Raw genomic sequence first — 19,096 nt, forward strand, 5'->3', positions numbered from 1 at the left:
GACTAACTGTTTCGAGGCAGGGGGTACTTCACAGATGTCCTTCCTTAATTTTCAAAGCAACCTTCAATGGTGGTATCACTCAGTTTTGCAGGAGAAACAGCAGCTCATACCAATTACATACATCAAGTCACCTGTCTTGAGGTAGAATATGCCCGACAAATGGCAGAGCTGGAGTTTTAACCCAGCACTCTGCCCTGCGCCTTCTGTGATGTCAGTTACCCTGGAGCAGGTCGGATCCGCCCCTTAACGGATCTTCCTGCCACAGTCTTTCCTCTCAGCCAGTCAATCCTGCTCACCCGCTGCCAGAGGCTCTCTCGATAAAACTGGCATCACATGACATATCAAAAAGTCCCAATGACTTCCTGTTCCCTAGGATCAAGTTCAGATCCATGTCCCTGGCGTTCACCATCCTCCATAATCTAACTCCACCCTAAAGAGATAACCCTGTCTCCCACTCTGCAACACCAAACTCGTGCCAGTCAACTCTCTTCTCTCACCAGCTGGGGGGCTAAAAGCCCCCATTTTGTTCCGGTTTTCACCCCTCCCTCTTGTGAGTCGGGTAAGGTAACCCTAGGTCTAGCTCTAGGGACTGATCTAGGCCTGATTAGCTGAAGCCAGTGTTTCTCAACAGCGGTGCAGTTAGCACTGGGGCAAGGGGAGGACAGTTCTTCATATTGGGACTATCCTGCGAGTCATAAAAAGTTTAATATCCCTGCAAGGGATAAGATAGGCTCTGGCGTAATTACAGATGAGGAACCATAGCCCGGAATGGTTAATTTGCTTACAGTCACAGAGCCAGAAAATAGCAGAGCTGGGACTGCACCGGGACTGTCCTTTCCAGGACACCCTGCAGGCTGCCAGCTCTTACTCAAGAAATCATCTACTGAATACCCACTACCAACCACTCCATGAGGATATGAAAACAAGCAAGGAAGAGCCACTGCCCTCAAAGGCTAGTGAGAAACAGCAAGAGTTACCACAGCACGCAGTGTGATAAAGAGGACGCACCAGAAGAACAGAAGCACAGCCAGCAGGGAACCCATCTGTGGGCAGGGAAGGAGGTGCTGGCAGGGAGGCACAAGTCCGAGAAAGCCAGGGAGAGGGTATGCTGAGCCGTAAATGATTTGACCAATATCTTTTATTTCCCCATTGAGTACGTACACTTGTTTCTTAAAATACTAAAACCACAAGGGCCTCAAGAACAGAAGCTCCGTTTGTCTTTACTTCTTTTACATCCTCTATGGTAAACCTAGTTACTTTAGTTGCAGATCATAATAAGCACTGAACATCGGCTAAATTGAAATGCAGAGAAAGATCACGTCCCATTACCACCAGCAGAATAGACTGGTTCAGAAGGATTAAGTCTTCCCTACTTCTAGGGTAGAAGGAAAGATTAACAAAGAAACTGTAACTTTTAAGTTCTCCATTCTTGTAAGATCCTCTAAATCTAAAGAGTTATGATACCATTTTCTTTTGTAAAATAGAAACTGGTACATTACTTCAGTGGACTACATTTTGTTATTTTTTAGATAATTGTCTAACATCCATATTCACTGAAAATGTTACAAAAGTACTCCTGATAATTGTTTAAATCATGATATGGCACTAGGATACTGATTTACTAAAGGCAGCTGACCTAGTTAAAATAGTAAGGAACAAATACTGAATTCATCACCCACCATCAATTCTCCTCAAAGCCAGATGGGTCCATGAGAACCATACTCTAACCTAAGCAATCCCAGGTAACCAGCCACAAATATCAACAGTCTGACTTATTAATAGGAGAGTATCATGCAGCCTGTATTCCACATAACCCATTTGCCAGGTTTACTGACACGCTCTGCGCTCTGTATAAAACACTTGGCATGCTGAATGAACTCCTGCACTGAGCAGGCTACTCCCTAATATAGAGGGGCAGTTCTGATCCCAGAACTGTTGCAGCTGTACTTAACTGCTGTAGCTAAGCAACCGAATTATTACATAAGCCAATGAAACCAGAGTGTGAAAAAATAGTAATGATTTCTAACAAAACTAAATTGAATGTTTTGAGGAGCCTTGATAAAAAAATAAGTTGCTAAAAAGCTTACTGTCAAAGCAGGCGCAGCTGAGACAACAGGTGAGACAAATGGGAAGCAACAAGTTTTTTAAATCTAAGATTTTGTATTCACAGTACTTTGAAATTGTTTTTAAATTGTTTAAACTCTTGAAAAGAAATGGAAACCAGAGACAATGCATTATAGTATACAAGATGGATCACTCTGAACTAGGTACATACTCAAAGAAAAGACCTTGGCTTCCTATCAAAGGATTGATAAATAAATGTATATTTACATATTTTAAGTTAAAATAAGATGTTAGTATTTCCTTTTCAATCTTCATTTTCATCAACTTTTTAACCAACTACAGGTACCACCTGGAGGCTAAAGGCCAGGCATGTCCTCCTCACCTCTGATAAATGCGTACGTAACCCCATTCTTCTCAGCTCTAGTTCTAAGCATCCTCCAATTGCCCACACCAACCACACTACACAGACAGGCTTCAGAAGGGCCTTGTCTGCTGAGGCTTTTGGTTAAGTGTGTAGCTGGCAAGAGGCAAGCAACACACACACATACCCTAAAACCTTTAAGCACGTTAACTGTAGTCGTACTACCTGTGGCAAAATTGTTCTTAAATCAACACTGCAGATTCATACAGATGCCAATTATTAACAGTTTTAAATATCATCAACTAAGCATCTAACTAAACTAGATGGCACTGTCTTTACCTTAATGCACACCAAGCCACATAAATACAGCAAACTATTAATTTATGAAAACGTTTACACTGCATACCATCAGACTGGATATTTCAAGATATTAAAGATTTATTCTGAATTTTTAAGTAGGATAACAGGAATTGTTATGTACTGATATTTTAAAAATCTTGTTTTTGGAGATATATACTGAAACGTTTATCATGAAACAGTATGTCTGGAAGGGGAAAATGGGGAAGGAAGGTCAGAGGCCAGGAGCTGGTAATTGCTGAGGCCGGTGATGGCTACACAGGGGGTTTACTGTACTATTCTTCTTTTGTCTATGTTTGGAATTTTTATAAATAAAAGTTAAAATAAAAAATATTGAATTATGCCAAGCTATCCAGATACTATCTTTAAACCTCCCAGACATGCAGTTTTTAAGCCCAAATAATATGAAATTTCATTAATGTATTTCATACCAAAAAAAATCACAAAAAACAGAAACACTTAACGGAACCAGGAAAAGAATAAAGATTAACTGAATCTCGAAATCCTAGGCCAGGACGATGCCATTTCTTGTAAGCCCCTGAGAACATTCTGACCCAATTCTCAGTGTACCAGTTGCTTTCTTACACTACTGTTCTCAAAATTGCTGAGGCTTCACAAAGTTTACATAAGAAACTGCTTTAGCAAGCAGTGATTCCAGTTAGAAAAGGAATGAAGTTGGCTGTAATTGGTTATGAATATTTTTATACCTGCTTAAAATCTGCCAGTCTGGAACTATTTTACTTAGTCTCTGGGTGAACACTGATCAAGTCAATAGGATGGTGAAAGCCAAACCAACTGCCTTATAGCCCAAAGGGGCAAATGGTCTGACAGGTATATGTATTTACTTTCAGTATAACCAGGGGACAAGACAGAATTGAAAATTCAGTATGTTAGAGACGCTTTAAATTTTATTTAAAAATTATTTTCAAACGACTGGATTGGGATATTCCACATACATATATAAAAGGATAATCTACTGATCCTTTTGTGCACTGATTGGCTTAAGTGGAGCACAGGATTTTCCTAGCATGATTTTAATTAGATAAAATCAATTAAGTTTCAAGAAGGGATCAAATAAGACTTCAGTCCAATGTAAGAGTGAATAGAGCATTAACTCCCTGCAGTTAGCTTTGGCTTAATAAAGGTAAGCTCAACTCAAAAAAAAAAAAAAAAAGAAAAGAAAAGAAAAGAAAGGAAAGGAAGGAAGGAAGGAAGGGAGAGAGAGAGAAAGGAAAGAAAAAAGTCAGTTGCTCTTGGTGTGCTGGAAACCCTCCAGTGGTCTCACATCTCAGAATAAATGCCAAAGCCCTCCTCATCAGGCACACTCAGTGAGTGTGGACCTGAGGGTCCTCGCTACTCCCACAGCTCAGCTGGCCTCGGTGACCTCACTGACCTCCAGGCACACTCTCCCTGAGGGCAATCCTCAGAGATGCAACTTACCAACCTTCCCTCAGGTCTGCACTTGAGGGTCACCTTCTCAGAGGCCTCCTTGGCCACCCCATCTAACACTGTGTGTGCGAGCACATGTGCGCACACACACACATGCACGCGCGCAAACACATGCACACACATGCACGAGCACACATGTGCATGAGCACACACATGCACGTGCGAGCGCACGCACACACACATGCATGCATCCCTTAGCAAGGTCTCTTCTCCCAGCTGTATTTTTCTCCTTATTTTATTTTTCTCCTTAGTGACCTTGTTTACTGCCATCTCCTCCACTAGAATGCAAGGCCCATGAGAGCAGGGATTTTTGTCTGAGGGCACGGATTTAAAATTATTTTCTTTAATGCTGTATTCCTAAAGGTCCAACAGTTTCTGGCCCATGATAGGGGCTCAACGATTTACTGAAGGTAACAAAACAACACAATGATCTACCACATGAGAATCCAATGAGAGGTATTATCTGTGACCTCAGTAAAAAGATCTGCTAAACACATGTAGTGGTTTTATAACATAGACTTTCCTACAACGCTAAGGTGCTTTTTAATTTCATTCTTTTGTCTACGCCTCTAACATTCTGCCTTGTTTTTATCTTGTTTTCATGTATGAAAGGTAATTTACCAGAAGAAACAAGGCACACTGAGGCAATGGCAGAAAGAATCAAACTCAAGTTGCCGGACACCCAGATTTGGAAAAGTAGGTTAACAAAGTTAGGGATAAGTAAGAAGCAGATAGAAAGTTCATCACCTCCACAAGAGTAACTTGAAATTAGAGAAATTTGTTACAACTCCGTGAACACAGTTAAGGTAGACCTTAGATCTTGGGGTCTAACAGATCCCAGTTTATAGTTTATTTTTATAATAATACGAATAACACTATCCAACCATAGCTAGTATCCCCTGTTGTAAAGTCAGACACATTGGTAAGCCCTTTACATAAATTTTTACTTACTCCTTGAGATAATCTGGTAGAGATAATATTTTTGAAATGTTATTTTTTCATCTTTAGGGTTTTTTTTCCCCTTTTCTCCCACCTCCCCAACCCGAACCAGCAGTGCCCACTGTGTCCACTGTCCCAGGAGAGGTTATGACATGAGAGAACACTGTAAAGGGTTCCTGGCTGTGAGTTCCAAAGGCCCTGAGAATGGAGAGAACTCTGGGCTCCAGACAGAAAGCATTGGTGAGAAATACTGCAATGGGGAGACACAGCGTGGCCTCTGTTTCTCCCACCACCACCTCCACTCTCAAAGCCTGGACCAGAGGACCTGAGCTAGGGGAAAAGACAGTGGGAAAAGTGCAGAGTGGAGGCCAGAAGCAATGGCGAGACCTGGAGAGAGCCCTCAGCCCGGTGCCAGAATCCCAGTGAAACAACAAATCGACAGGAGGGGATAGAGCTTGTACTGCATTAGGATGCAAAGTGTCTGGGTTTTGCAGCTTTGTGTCCCACTAGAGCAGGACAACAGCAAAATGGCTCCAGTTCCCTCAGGCACAGCAAGGGAGTGGGACAGAACTCCCCACCTGAGGGTGCAGACTGCAGGAGAGGTGGCTGGAGGGCAAGACACGACCCTCCGCCCAAGGCATTATGTAAGGACCCCCACCTTCAAGTTACACCTAACCCTGGGCACAAGGAGGCGGCGGTGAGCTACAGGTTATAGCTGACTTTCTCAGTAGGATAAGGACATAATTCGTTGTAAATTGTTACAGAAAAATGAAATTCTGTTCTTTTGCCCTACCTGGATTGTGCAATGGAACTCACACCTGAGTTCCTATTATTACTTGTATCTTACATATGAGGAAAACGAAGCATTAAGTAACTTTCCAAAGTGATATAGTTGGATTTGACTGGGATTTGAACCCAGACTCCCAATCTCTCTGCTATTCCACCACTATTGCACTGAAATACATAAATTTAATAATCACACAGAACTAATTTTTTCATTCGTTGCATCTCTAATAGAAGACATGACAAAATTTCTTTTCCAAATGTAAAATTCAAGGCAAATCAAACAGCAATAACGGAAATGTAATAGCTTTTATGTAATAGCTAACTTCAGTCATAGAATGCCAACAACCTCAAGATCAATTCATTATATACATACATATGTCGCCCCACAAACAACAGTAAACATAAAAAAGTACAATTTATTGAGAAATACTTAATGCCAAAGAGGTACTATGAAGTCATTAGCATTTTGAAATGTATCTGTATTTTATTACTAACGAATCTTCATATATTTTAAAAACAGTATTGCAAATGTGAGGAAGATAAACAGTCTGTAACAATGTTTGCTCATGGAGATTTAAAGATCCCCTGAAAACTCACCAGCTGGGAATCTCTAATCTAGAATAAACTCTACGTGTTGCAAGCCAGGCACATGAAACACTCCAAATACTTTAACTGAACTGCTAACAGGGAAATCAAAAGGAGCAGATCGTTTTAACCATTCGCAGACGCTGTGTCCAAGGCCACAGGGATTTAGAAGGAGTCACGTCATAGAAACATGATCTGCATGGCACGTGTTGTTCACTGGTTCCCAAAAGTGGCTTAGTGCCTAGCCCCAGATAAAATTTTATATCACAACTAGGCATACTGGAAATGTATGCCTTCTCTGAAATGTACTTTCTGTCCTGCAAGGGCAGTCACTATGATAAGGAACTGTTTGAAAGACCTCAAACTAAACGTGCCCTCACTTATGTAACACTACTCCCTCATCTCAAGCAGAGAAATGATCTTCTACACTATGACTGACGTACGTCAGAGTAATTAACTAGTTTTTATTTTTCCGTAAGTTTTTCAGACTGTGGCCTCTTTACTGACATAAACTCAGTTTTACTCTTAAGTTTCCAATGACAGTAAGTGCAGCAAAACAGACGAAAGGGTCTCATTTCCAGCCCTAGATTTCTGTGCCATCACTGGACATAGCATGTACTTCTACCACAGCAACGAGAACTCTGAATTGAAGCGATTCAAGTGCCTGTTTCCCCCATTAGACTACAAATTCTTTCAGAGTAGAAAAATGCATGCACTGTTCACTTACAGTATTTATAAGTTCTGGAGAGAGACTGTTGAATGAAAAAACATGCTTTTGATTTTTGGTAGCATACTTAACATTTCCCATAAATAACCCTTGATATTTATGTATAATAATATTCTGATGTTAACCACAGAATGTGAAAATCAAATGTATTCCTTCCATAACTAATAGTGTATGCCATTTATAGACCAACAAAAAGACTCTGAATGGTATAAATGCCAACAAGGATTTCAAAATATTTTTCTGCACTGTTTATATACAGACATACATTAATTCTTATTGATAGTGCATAGGCAAGTTGCATGAATACAGGCTATTTTCTAAAGCACACCCTTGCCTGCATACATGAGTCCTAGATCAACTTAATTATTCAAAGGTAGGTTCTTCTAGGTTAGGGACTATATTCATTGTTTTCTCTGGCTTTAAAAACGTGTGTCATTTTACTTCTTTGAGGCATCTAAGTGGGCAAACAGGAAAGTTTAATCTGGTGAAATTTAAATTCATCGAAATTAAGTATAGGCGCATACCACACAAGTAAGATAAAAAACTGGATTTACACAAATATCATAGATTATCTCAATTACAAAATAATTAAAAAACAGGATTCTTTTACACAGTAATCCCCTCTAGCAAATTAAAACTGTTCTCATTATACAACCACTTTAGGAACATGTGATACAAAGCACGTAAGTCTGGACTGATTACTGTGAACTATAATGATATTCAAAATTGTATGGCATGTTTTCTGGCTCACCAAAAAGCAACAGGAAAAGTAATAACGAGTCACAGTCACCTCACCACTGTAATAATCAGACTCTACTAGATTAAGCCATTTTGCACGTAACGCAAATAACCAATCAATACAACACTAAAAACCACAAGATGAGAAGCTTAACAGTTTTTGAGAATACCAACTTTTAAAATTTTCAGCATTACCTGAACTCAGTTCGATAAGAATACTTTAAGCAAGAATGAAGTATGCACTGCACACAGGGTGTTAGAGCCCACCCATTTTATAATCCACAGATTCCAGAGATGAACCTAGGACCGAACCCGAGTTCTTACTTTCTTTTTCAATCTTCTGCAACATTGGTTCTCAAAGTGTGGTCCCTAGACCGGCAGCCTCAGCATCACCTTGAAACCGGCAGAAATGCATGTTCCGGCCCCACCTCCTGAACTAGAAACTCAGAAATTGCACAGCAATTGTGATTTAACGAGCTCTCCAGGTGGGGGACTGTGATGCAGCTGGGGTACCTCAGCTCTACCATTAATGCCTAAACTCAGGAAACATGATGACCACTCATAAAATAGTTATGCACTTTAGTAAGAGTCCAATTTCTCTCTTAGATGGAAGCTTATTACCATTGCCATCATCTTCTTTATAGCAGAGATTCCTAACGAGTCAGAGAAGAGGGGAGTTTTGGGGAAAATATTTAGTACTCAAATTTTAGAGAACAACCATTTATCACTTGTTAAATACAAACTACAGGAAAAGCATGGGATGTTTTTACTTATCAAAAAGGGGAATGGGTTTTAAAAAACTATAAATATAGTAGTAAAGCCTAGAACCAGAAGTAGCTTTAAATATTAGAATTTTAAAAAACAATCTCCATATTTTTGGTACCATCATGGCTTTAAATGATTAAGATGGATCAATCTGATGTAACTACAGATCTCAGTAGTCTAAAGCCTATTGATTTCCTAGGTTTTTTGGTAATAAGAAATTGAATATACTTACTGGTAATGGCAATCACGAGACAAAGTAAGTCTGACACATTAACAAAAAGGCTGCAAAATCTTAAATTCAACTCCAGACTTTAAAATCTTATGAAGGTGGGGAAAGTACAAGAGTGATGAAACTGCCGCTGACTCACGAAGGAGTCCTCTGAGCTCCTGAGGGAACGAGTGCAGAGAGGCAGGTAGAACATAAATGTATTTAAAAGAGCAATTTTCAAGAACTCCAGGTTCAGTGCTGGTTATTCAGTAAGTTTTCAGGTTTTTTAAAAAGTTTAAGAAGCATACTTTTTCTCCTTTGGAAGAAGAAAATATGGTGCTGAGGGAAGAAAAATAAATTTTAAGTTTCTATTTGTAATACTGAATGCATTAGCATTTTTCTATTAAAGTGCCACTTACTATGTATAAGCACTAATTAAAACCTTTTTTTCAACTTAGCATAATTCAAAACAAGTTAACAGAAGATGGATAAATTTAGGAGTCTGCTTGAGAGGCCTGGCTAATGACAATAAGTTTTTTTTGTTTTTTTTAAGTTTGTTTGTTTGTTTGCGGTACGCGGGCCTCTCACTGTTGTGGCCTCTCCCGTTGCGGAGCACAGGCTCCGGACGCGCAGGCTCAGCGGCCATGGCTCACGGACCCAGCCGCTCTGTGGCATGTGGGATCCTCCCGGACCGGGGCACGAACCCGTGTCCCCTGCATCGGCAGGTGGACTCTCAACCACTGCGCCACCAGGGAAGCCCCAATAGCTCATTAATTTTTGAATGTCTACTCTCTTAGGCAAGGATCCAAATCTTAGCCTTACTTCCAGCATAAGAGAAGCACACAGGAACCGCTAAAACTGTCTGCTGAACTGATTATCTGGGATCCTACAAGACAAAGTCTGGACTTGCAGACTGTTAAGATGCACTATGTATGTATTTTTTAAATGACTGATGTGATCAAATAAGGGTTAAAATTCACTCAATGACTTAAAGAAAAAAATATACATTTCAAGACTCAGCTCCTTGGAAAGCCTTGCTGGCTTCAGAAGCTGCAGCAGGAGGCCCCTGCGCCCTGCAGCAGGCCTACCCTCCGCTAGAACAATAGAGCTTCAGGGTAAGGACAGGCCTTCCAGAGTGACACCCCAACGTGGAGGAGAAGACCCGGCACTGAGCTCATTCATACTCAGATGAAGCAGTCAGTGAATGATGATGGGGAACGGTTCCCAGAACAAACTGCATTTTTCGCCTAGTTAACTAATGTCTAAAGTCACATGTCCCTTTGACTTATATGTCCCCCGTGACACAAACAGGTGACTTCTGAATCCTGACTCTGCAGGTAATACTACTTACTCTATGACTCAGTTTTCAGATACTAAAAATAGCTTAGAAAAATTGAGTCATACTGAATAACATCCTCAAGCACTGTATTTACAGCACCTAAAAATGAATAAGATGGGCTAAATCTATCGTGTGTTTTTGATAATCAAAGGGGGAGAACAAAGAAAAATACCAATTGGAAGCTGAAATGCCCAGCCTGTTATTTTGATGGCTTAAGGTTTGGTTTCAACTAAAATGCTTAACAACTTTGCTTTTCCACCTTTTTCCCTCCAAAAAACAGATGAACACTTTGTGTGCAGATATTCCATTCCTTCACTTTACAGTCTGTTATAAAGATGCTCTGACTTGGATTTTGTTCCGGCACGTGTGGCAGGCTGATACCATGAACCACCACCAGCCTGAAACACTGAAGTGCTGAATAAAATATTAAAAGCAAAGACACACCCAAGCACACAAACACCTTTTAACACACACTGCTGAGTCAGCACAAAAGGAAAGGATCTAGAGAGGTCAGAGGATATGAGAGCAGAAACCCTGGGAGGAAAATGTTCTGAGACAGGATTCCACCCCAGGAGTCTCCTCTATGCCCCGGAGCGTCTGAGTTTGGGTCCTGCTCTGCAGGCTGCCCTGGGGGACGCAGGAGGTGACAGATGAACACTCCGGTATTAAGCTCGAAGCTGGACCCCAAAAGGACCTCCACATAAGGAAAAAGAACCCATTGTACAGAAGGGAACAGCAAGGAAACCTGCCTCATCTTTGACCCAGAGTAAGGGAATAAGGGAGATTTCCCCTGAGATCTGAGGTCCATATTTATGCTATAGAGTATGGCTGGAAAAACATTAAGCCAGGAATTAAAGTTACAGTGATCCCAAGGATGTAGTGTCCCCAAGAGACTGGCATAAGCAAGGACACATTCTCTGTGGACGAATATAACTCAATCTAGGGAGCCAAACCCTTAGATGAAGTTCCAAGGAAAATGAGCAACTCACAGAAATAAAATCACAAAACGCACAAGAAAACAAGGCACCATGAGTGAGAATGAGTGGAAACAACTGCAGAATTAGACCTCAGATATTAGAACTAACAGACACAAACAATGTTTCATATGCTTAAAAGAAGCTTAAAAATATGAGCAATTAGAGAATATAAAGAATGATCAAGCAGATTTGAAACAAAACCAAATAACATAATTTCTAAAAATAGAATACAATTGAAAATTAAATGGATAAAAGAACAGATTAGGCCCAACTAAAGAAAGAACAGTAAACTGAAGGTAGGAGTCAAAGAAATTATCTAGAAGGCAGCACTAAGAAAACACGGCAGGTTGAAAGTTAGGAAGTTAGATATCTGTTGGACCTTTTCATGCTAATTAGGGTTCCAGAAAGAGAGAACAGGGAAGAGGCAATATTCATGAAATACAATCACTGGGAATTTTCTACAGCTGCACTCCCCACTATGATAGCCAGTAGCCACGTGTGACTATTTAAACTAAAATTAAAAACACAGTTCCTCAGTCACGCTAACCACACTGCAAGTTTTCCTTAGCCATGCGTGGCAGGTGGCTACCACACGGACTGCACAGATGTAGGATTACTTCCATTATCACAGGAAGTTTACGGAACTGCACTGGTGCGGAAGTACTGAAACATCCAACCTAAGATCCAAGCTGCCCATAAATCCCAGGCTATATAAATAAAATCCACACATGAACACACTAAGGTGAAACTGTAAAATACTAAAGACACAGGGAGGGTCTTAAAAACAGGCAGAGGAAGTATCAGACTATTCAGGCACAATATTAGATGGCCGACTTCGGAGCAGTAACTCTGAAAGATGGTAGGAAACAGGGGAAATAACAGAACTCCATACCTAGAAAACGATCTTTCAAGCACAGGGCAAAACACATTTTCACACATAAGAGATTTACCAACAAAAAACTCTCCTTAATGGAAATTCCAAAGAATTCATTTCAGGCAAAAGAAAAATTATCCCGGAAAGAACTGAAATGTAAAAAGGAATAGTAAGCAAAGATATGGTAAAAGTTGATTAAATCTAAGTAAGCATTAACTGTATAAAAAACAAAAATAATGTCTAATTTGTGGTAGAAAAGACAGAATGAAAATCCTGGGCAGTAACTGTGTTGGGAGAGATGACTGGAGCCGAGCTTCTTAAGGTCCCTGTAATCCAGGGGGAGGGTAATGATATTGAGGACTTTTGGACTTTAACGTACAAATAGTAACATATACGCTTACAACCAGTTGAAAAAAGCGACATACAGGCATACCTCCTTTTATTTGCTTTGCATTACTGCATTACTTTGCAGACACTGCAATGTTTTCAAATTGAAGGTCTGTGGCCACCCTGAGCAGAGCAAGTCCACTGACACACCATTTTTCCAACAACACCTGCTCACTTCGTGTCTCTGTCACCTTTTGGTAATTCTCCCAATACTACAGACTTTTTCATTTTTATTATATGCGTTATGGTGACCAGCGAACTTCGGTGTTACTACTGTGACTCTTAACATTTTTAGCAATAAAGTACTACTTAATCAAGGTATATACATTGTTTTATAGACATAATGCTATTATTGCACACTTAACAAACTGCCATATAGTGTAAACATCACTTTCAAACACACTGGGGGGCAAAAAGTCCGGGCGATTTGCTTTACTGCAGTAGTCTGGAACCAACCCACAACATCTCCGAGGTATGCCTGTAAGGAACAAACCTTCTAAAAAGTTGAGGGGCGGGGGGTGGGGAATCCTCAGTGAATCTATAAGATGGTAGCCAGAAATCCAAACACATCAAAAAACACAAATAAAGCAAAGAAAACCCTCTAGCCACAAAGATTGCCAAACAAGACGAAAAGGTAAAATTCAGTTACAGGCTTTTATATACCAGGAAAATATTTACCAAAAGAAAGCTAGTGAAACCACGTTAACTTTTTGACAAAACTGTCTTTAAGAAAAAATGCACTATAAAGAGGGTCATTTCATAATGATAAAAAGTTCAATTCACCTGGAAGATAATACTAATCCTAACCTTAGAGAAATTTTTTAAATTCACCATTTTAACATCTCTGTCAAGTAGACCAAAAGACATTAAGATACAACAGATCAAGTAGAATTAGTAAGGATACAGATGGGAACAGCATAGTTAATAAATTTGTATGGACATATACAGAAAATATACATACATTGATTAGGGAATATATATATTCTTTTTATGCACAGGTGGAACATTTATAAAAACTGACTATATAGTGGGTACAAAGTTAGCCTCAACGAATTTTCAGGTATGGTTATTAGTAACAAACAGACTCCCTGATCATGATGAAATTAAGTTTGAAATCATTAACAAAAAGATAAATAGAGGGGCTTCCATGGTGGCGCAGTGGTTGGGAGTCCGCCTGCCAGTGCAGGGGACGCGGGTTCGTGCCCCGGTCCGGGAGGATCCCGCGTGCTGCGGAGCGGCTGGGCCCGTGAGCCGTGGCCGCTGGGCCTGCGCGTCCGGAGCCTGTGCTCTGCAGCGGGAGAGACCACAGCAGTGAGAGGCCCGCGTACCGCAAAAAAAAAAAAAGATAAATAGAAAAACCTTACACTTTGGGAAATTAAACACATTTCTAACAATTCATGGGTTAAAGATAACTCTTTTTATTTTATTTATTTATTTATTTTAAATTTATTTATTTTTGGCTGTGTTGGGTCTTCGTTTCTGTGCGAAGGCTTTCTCTAGTTGTGGCAAGCAGGGGCCACTCTTCATCGCGGTGCACGGGCCTCTCACTGTCGTGGCCTCTCGTTGCGGAGCATAGGCTCCAGACGCGCAAGCTCAGTAGTTGTGGCTCACGGGCCCAGTGGCTCCGCGGCATGTGGGATCTTCCCAGACCAGGGCTCGAACCCGTGTTCCCTGCATTGGCAGGCAGATTCTCAACCACTGCGCCACCAGGGAAGCCCAAAGATAACTCTTTTTAAAATCTCAGAAGTATGAAGTTTTTTCCAATTACCTTAAAACATAACCAATTTCTCATGTAATAATTAGTAAAACTGATTTATTTAAAAAACATTGCCAATAACTGAGCTGTAGATGTCTATTTTCCATTGTGCATGCACACTTTAAAAAATTTTTTACTAAAATGCACAATTAAAAGAAACAAGCTTACAGGTGGAGCTAAATAGTTTTAACAGCCACCTATCTCAATGGAAAATCTTTTTGCTTTTTCAAACTGGAGAGGGAGGAATCGGGACAAGAAAATTCAACATTCATTCACGGAGTAACAGTTTATCAAGAGCCTGGTCTGTGCCTGTCACAGAAGATACACAGAGGAGCAAACACACAGTCCATCCCCCTGGGGCTGACAGCACCCTAAAGGAGACAGCCACTGGGCAGAGAAACACATGTAAAACGGCAGTCTGCATGTATGATGTGACCCTGTAACAGGGGTCGGGGAGATCAGAAAGCTTTCTGTAGGAAGTAATGCTTCGAGCTGAGACATAATGTGTAAAAGAAAGTATGTAGGGGAAAAGGCCAGAGAACAGCATTCCAGAAAAGAGGAACAGCATATGCAAAGTTACGAAGTTTTTGGTGGGCAGTCAGAGTAAAAAACTAATTTTCAGATGGTCAATACAGAAGCAGGGTATAGTAGAAAACTTCGCAAAATGTTTATGCTTTCTCATTTAGTCCTTCTTTAATAAGAAATCGGTTGACGTTCCTACTGTCACAGAACGTTTCTGTGACTACATTCTGTGACTACAGAATGTCTAGATATTCTATTTATGAAGCCACTTTAAAAAAATATTACTGTTATGCTAAACTGAATGGTTACCATTTTCCATACTGTTAAAAAAACTATCAAAAACAACTTAATCTTTAAGACGCTTTAGAAAGATATTTCTACTCTTTTCTTCAATAAACCTCTTCAAAAAAGAGGTTTTTGCTCAGGAGAGACTACAAAGTATGCTTTCTAAACTCTTCTCGCTAATGTATATCATGGAACAGTCCTGAGCAATTCACTCTTTTCCTACCGCTAATTTCAACATTCCACACTCACTTCATTCAACCAGACAAGCACTGTAACACAAATATACAACTTTAGACATTGGAGATGGAAAGAAAAGTTAAAAAAAAAAAAAAGCATCAGGGACTCCTAGAATCTGGTTCTAATGCTTACTCCTAAAAGTGACTACATAAGCACAAGAGGATTTAAATTAGTTACCAAAGGTTAACTGTGACATGGAAATTACAGCTAAATTATATAGCTATGGATTAACTTCGTTAACTAGTTCCTTCACGTCCCTTTTGCTATATCTAGCCCCCCCAAAAAAGAATTCCTTTCCCAAGACTTAATAAATAAATAAATAAATAAATAAATAAATAAATCCTAAGTGCACCATATGACTGTGTAAAAATATAACCTGGCGTTCCTATTAGAAGTCAAGGCTACACACTCATATTAGCCTTTTGTTGTATTTACTAAATGAGACAAGACTGGGGCTCAAAGCGAATTCAGCATTCTCCTGAGTAATGATTAGAAACAAAGAACAGATAATTTCTTTAAAATGTGCAGTTACTGATTAACTTTCTTTGGCAGTGAAGAACTACCTAATTCATTTTTCTTCTAAAAGATAATTTCTTTCTATTGTGAATATACCAGTGCAGTTTTTTTAAAAGGATGATAGTTCAAAGATAACTGCATCTTCAAGAAAATATGTAAGAGCAATACATAAGAAAATTATATCTGAAGAGAACTGAAGGTATTTTCTGGTCAATTCAAAGGGAAACCCAACACTCCCTAAAATATCCAGATATTGTATTTATTTCTTATCACTTAATGCTTGTAGCAGGAGCCCGAGTGCCATAAGAGTCTTCAATTTTAAAGAAAATTAGATGTTATTACTTACTATATGTATATTCTCTCTTACTAAAAAGTACCTACCCGATTAAATTAAAGGAAAGAAAAAACCCCAAACTACTCAGATGTTGGTAAGGGCAGGGATGGGAAGTGGGGGGTGGGTGTGTAACAAAATAAGGACAAATTTACTCTCTGGGAACAATTAAAAAATGAGACTTTGGTTTGATGTAAGAATCATCAGGAAGTAGGAAAAACAGAGAACTGAGGAAGGTTCCTATGTAAGTGCTTCTCTGCTCTTCCTTTTTTTTTAACCAGAAGTGGTTTGTCACAATGTAAACATGGAAAGGAGTCCCGTGTGGAATAGTGATTACAAAGGTGAAAGAAACCAAGACTCAATTACTGGAATTTGCCTTCGGAGGAGTAGACAATAAAGTAGGAAGTGCTTATACATGCTTTAAGGCTTGTGCTTAGTGAGGACAGACGCAATTCAAGTTTAGTACAAGAACTATTCTCCTTTCTAATTTTATAGAAAAACTAAGTTCAGGTTTAAGTATCAGATAAAATTTTCATTACATATACCAGCACTAGTTGCTAATCTGGGTCCCACTTAAAGGACAGTCTAACATGCATCAGTAGATCACGGTGCAAAATACCAAAACGCTGACCACCTCTGAATAGGTATCGACCACAAACAGCTTTTAAGGTTGCAAGATGAGTATAAAATAGGAAGTGTAACTGGTAATTTCTGGAATGTTTGGCAAGAAACCTCAAAATCAAATTTCCTGAGAAATCCCTGGCTTAAGTTTTGTTTTGAAAAAGATCAACACAAAATGATATATGTTAAAAAGGTAGCAAAGTTCTATCACACCTAATAAAACCAAGGAAGAGCGTAGCCAATAATATATTAACAAGAAGGTAATTATTTCAGTAACAGCAGGCAACAGGTTCCCTTAAGAATCTCCATTTTTAAAAAAATAAACACTACACCTAGGCAGATACAGAACACAAAATTTCACGGACTGAAATATCAGTCTGATCTTTCAAAGGGATTTGAAATTTATCAGTTTTCAAAGTTCTCTCTCTACCAAAAACAAAAACCCAATAACAACAATCTAAGGTTTTCACCAACCCAAGAGAAGCTTCGAGGTTTCAAAAGTAAATATGGTAGAGGGTGCTGATGTTTATAAGGGACACTACTAAACTATTTGCAAATATCAATCAAATAAAAAAGTCAACTCAAACCCCATCACTGGCTCGTGGAGGGGAGCGTGGCTTTCCCATTACTAGGTGACATCTAGAACTAAAGAAAACGCCCCAGCCCAGGGAGCGGGAGATGGAGGCTCCTGCAGACTCAGGTGGCAAAGGGTGACCGCTTCCACCGACAATACCGTAAAATAAGCAAATCACCACTCCTGGCCAATTACCAAGCGCGAGTCAAAGTTCCACCACGTAATTCGGGCCTGGACCTTTTTTTAAGCAAACACGTAATTGAAAGCAGAGTCATTTCCCTCTTTGCTTTTTATTCATGCTGGAAATAACATTCAAACCAAAAAGGTAGCAAAACAAAAGAAGAAAACAGGAAAACTGAGGGAAGTTGAGGAGCGGGGCGTTCCACTGGCGTTTTCCCTCCCCGGGAACCCTCGTTCATCGGCCTGGATTTTAAATTCTCAGTCCTCCCCGGCGGGGGTCGGGCCCCCGAAAGCGGCCCGTGGCGCCGGGGTCCCACCCTCTGCGGAAGGAGGAGACGCTGCTCCCGTGGCGGCCGGACGCGCGGGGAGGTGAGGAGTGGACTCCACTCGGGAAAGAGTCGGGGCTCCCGGCGGTCAGGCGGCTCCTCGGAGCGAGCGCCGGGGCTGCGGGAACTTCTCCTCTCTCTCCCGGCGGCCGCGGCCCACGCTCAGGCGCAAACTTTGCAGACGGAGCCGCGAGCGGCCGGGGTCCCGCCCCGAGACCCTCCCGCGCCGCCAGCCGAGTCCCCGGGCGCCCGAGCCCCGGCCACCCGCCCGCTCCGCGTAACCCGAGCCCTGCGGGGGCCGGGTGAGCCCCGGCGCGACCCCTCGGCCTCCCCGGCGGCGCCGCCGCCCGCGCCCCCGCGCCCGACCCTCCCCGCGCAGCTGCTGGGCCGAGCGGCCGGCCGGGCCTGGGCCGCGCGCCCCTCACCTTGGTGGCCATGGCGGGCGGATCCCTGGCCCGGGACGGCCGGCTCCTCTCCCGCGCCGCGTCTGTCGGCCCGAGTCGGCCGGACGAGGGCGAAGGCGGCGACGGCTACGGCTGGGCCCCGGCGCGGCGGCGGCGGCGGCTCCGCCTCGGCCCCGAGTCTCGGCTCTGGGCGACTCCAGCCGCCGCCCGCTCCTCCAGTTCCTGAAACTCCCCGGCTGCGCGGCCCCCGCCCCCGCCGGCCGAGCCTCCCATTTACCGTGGCGTGCGCGGCGCGGCCGGCGGAAGCGCGCCCGGTGCCCTCGGCCGGCCCGGCCTCCTCTCCCACTTTCCGCCCCCGCCCGGAGCCTCCGCCCCGGGCCGCGCCTCCGGGCGCCCTTTGTTCCAGCGCCCCGGGCCGCGTCCGCGAGTGGCGGCCGGGGCCGGGTCACGGCCCCCGGCCGCTCCCCGCCTGGCCGCCCGTGGGGACGGTGAAGGGGACTGGGGACACGCTTTGAGGGAACGCCTGCCCGGGGAGCCGAGTCCCGACCGCCTCCGGCCGTCCACCGCGACTGAAGTTTCGGTGCGAGATGCACGGGGGTGCGACCAGAGCTCTGCGTCCCCCGGCGGGCACGAGTCACCGACGGGATCTTTGTCCCGCGTCGGGATGGCTGTGGGGCCGGTCGAGCTCTGGGCTGAGTGAAGTGAGTGTTCAATAAACCGCCGGCACGGAGCGGAGCAATGGCTTCCTGGTCCGACTGGCCCTCCGAGGAGGATCTGCCTCCAGCCTG

General features: G+C 42.3%; 1 protein-coding gene across 1 annotated transcript in view; it reads right to left on the reverse strand.

Moving 5' to 3' along the window:
• SNX9 (sorting nexin 9) overlaps positions 1-18,628 on the reverse strand; it is an 88,688-nt gene extending 70,060 nt beyond the window's left edge. The window contains 3 exon segments of the mRNA XM_082634047.1: positions 18,330-18,356; positions 18,358-18,518; positions 18,521-18,628. Coding sequence (XP_082490173.1) covers positions 18,330-18,356; positions 18,358-18,518; positions 18,521-18,581 — 249 coding nt within the window. The 5' untranslated portion in view covers positions 18,582-18,628.
• Positions 18,629-19,096: the final 468 nt, after the last annotated feature.

Source organism: Mesoplodon mirus, assembly GCF_964341445.2.
Source record: "Mesoplodon mirus genome assembly, chromosome: 10".
NCBI classification, from domain to species: domain Eukaryota; kingdom Metazoa; phylum Chordata; class Mammalia; order Artiodactyla; family Ziphiidae; genus Mesoplodon; species Mesoplodon mirus.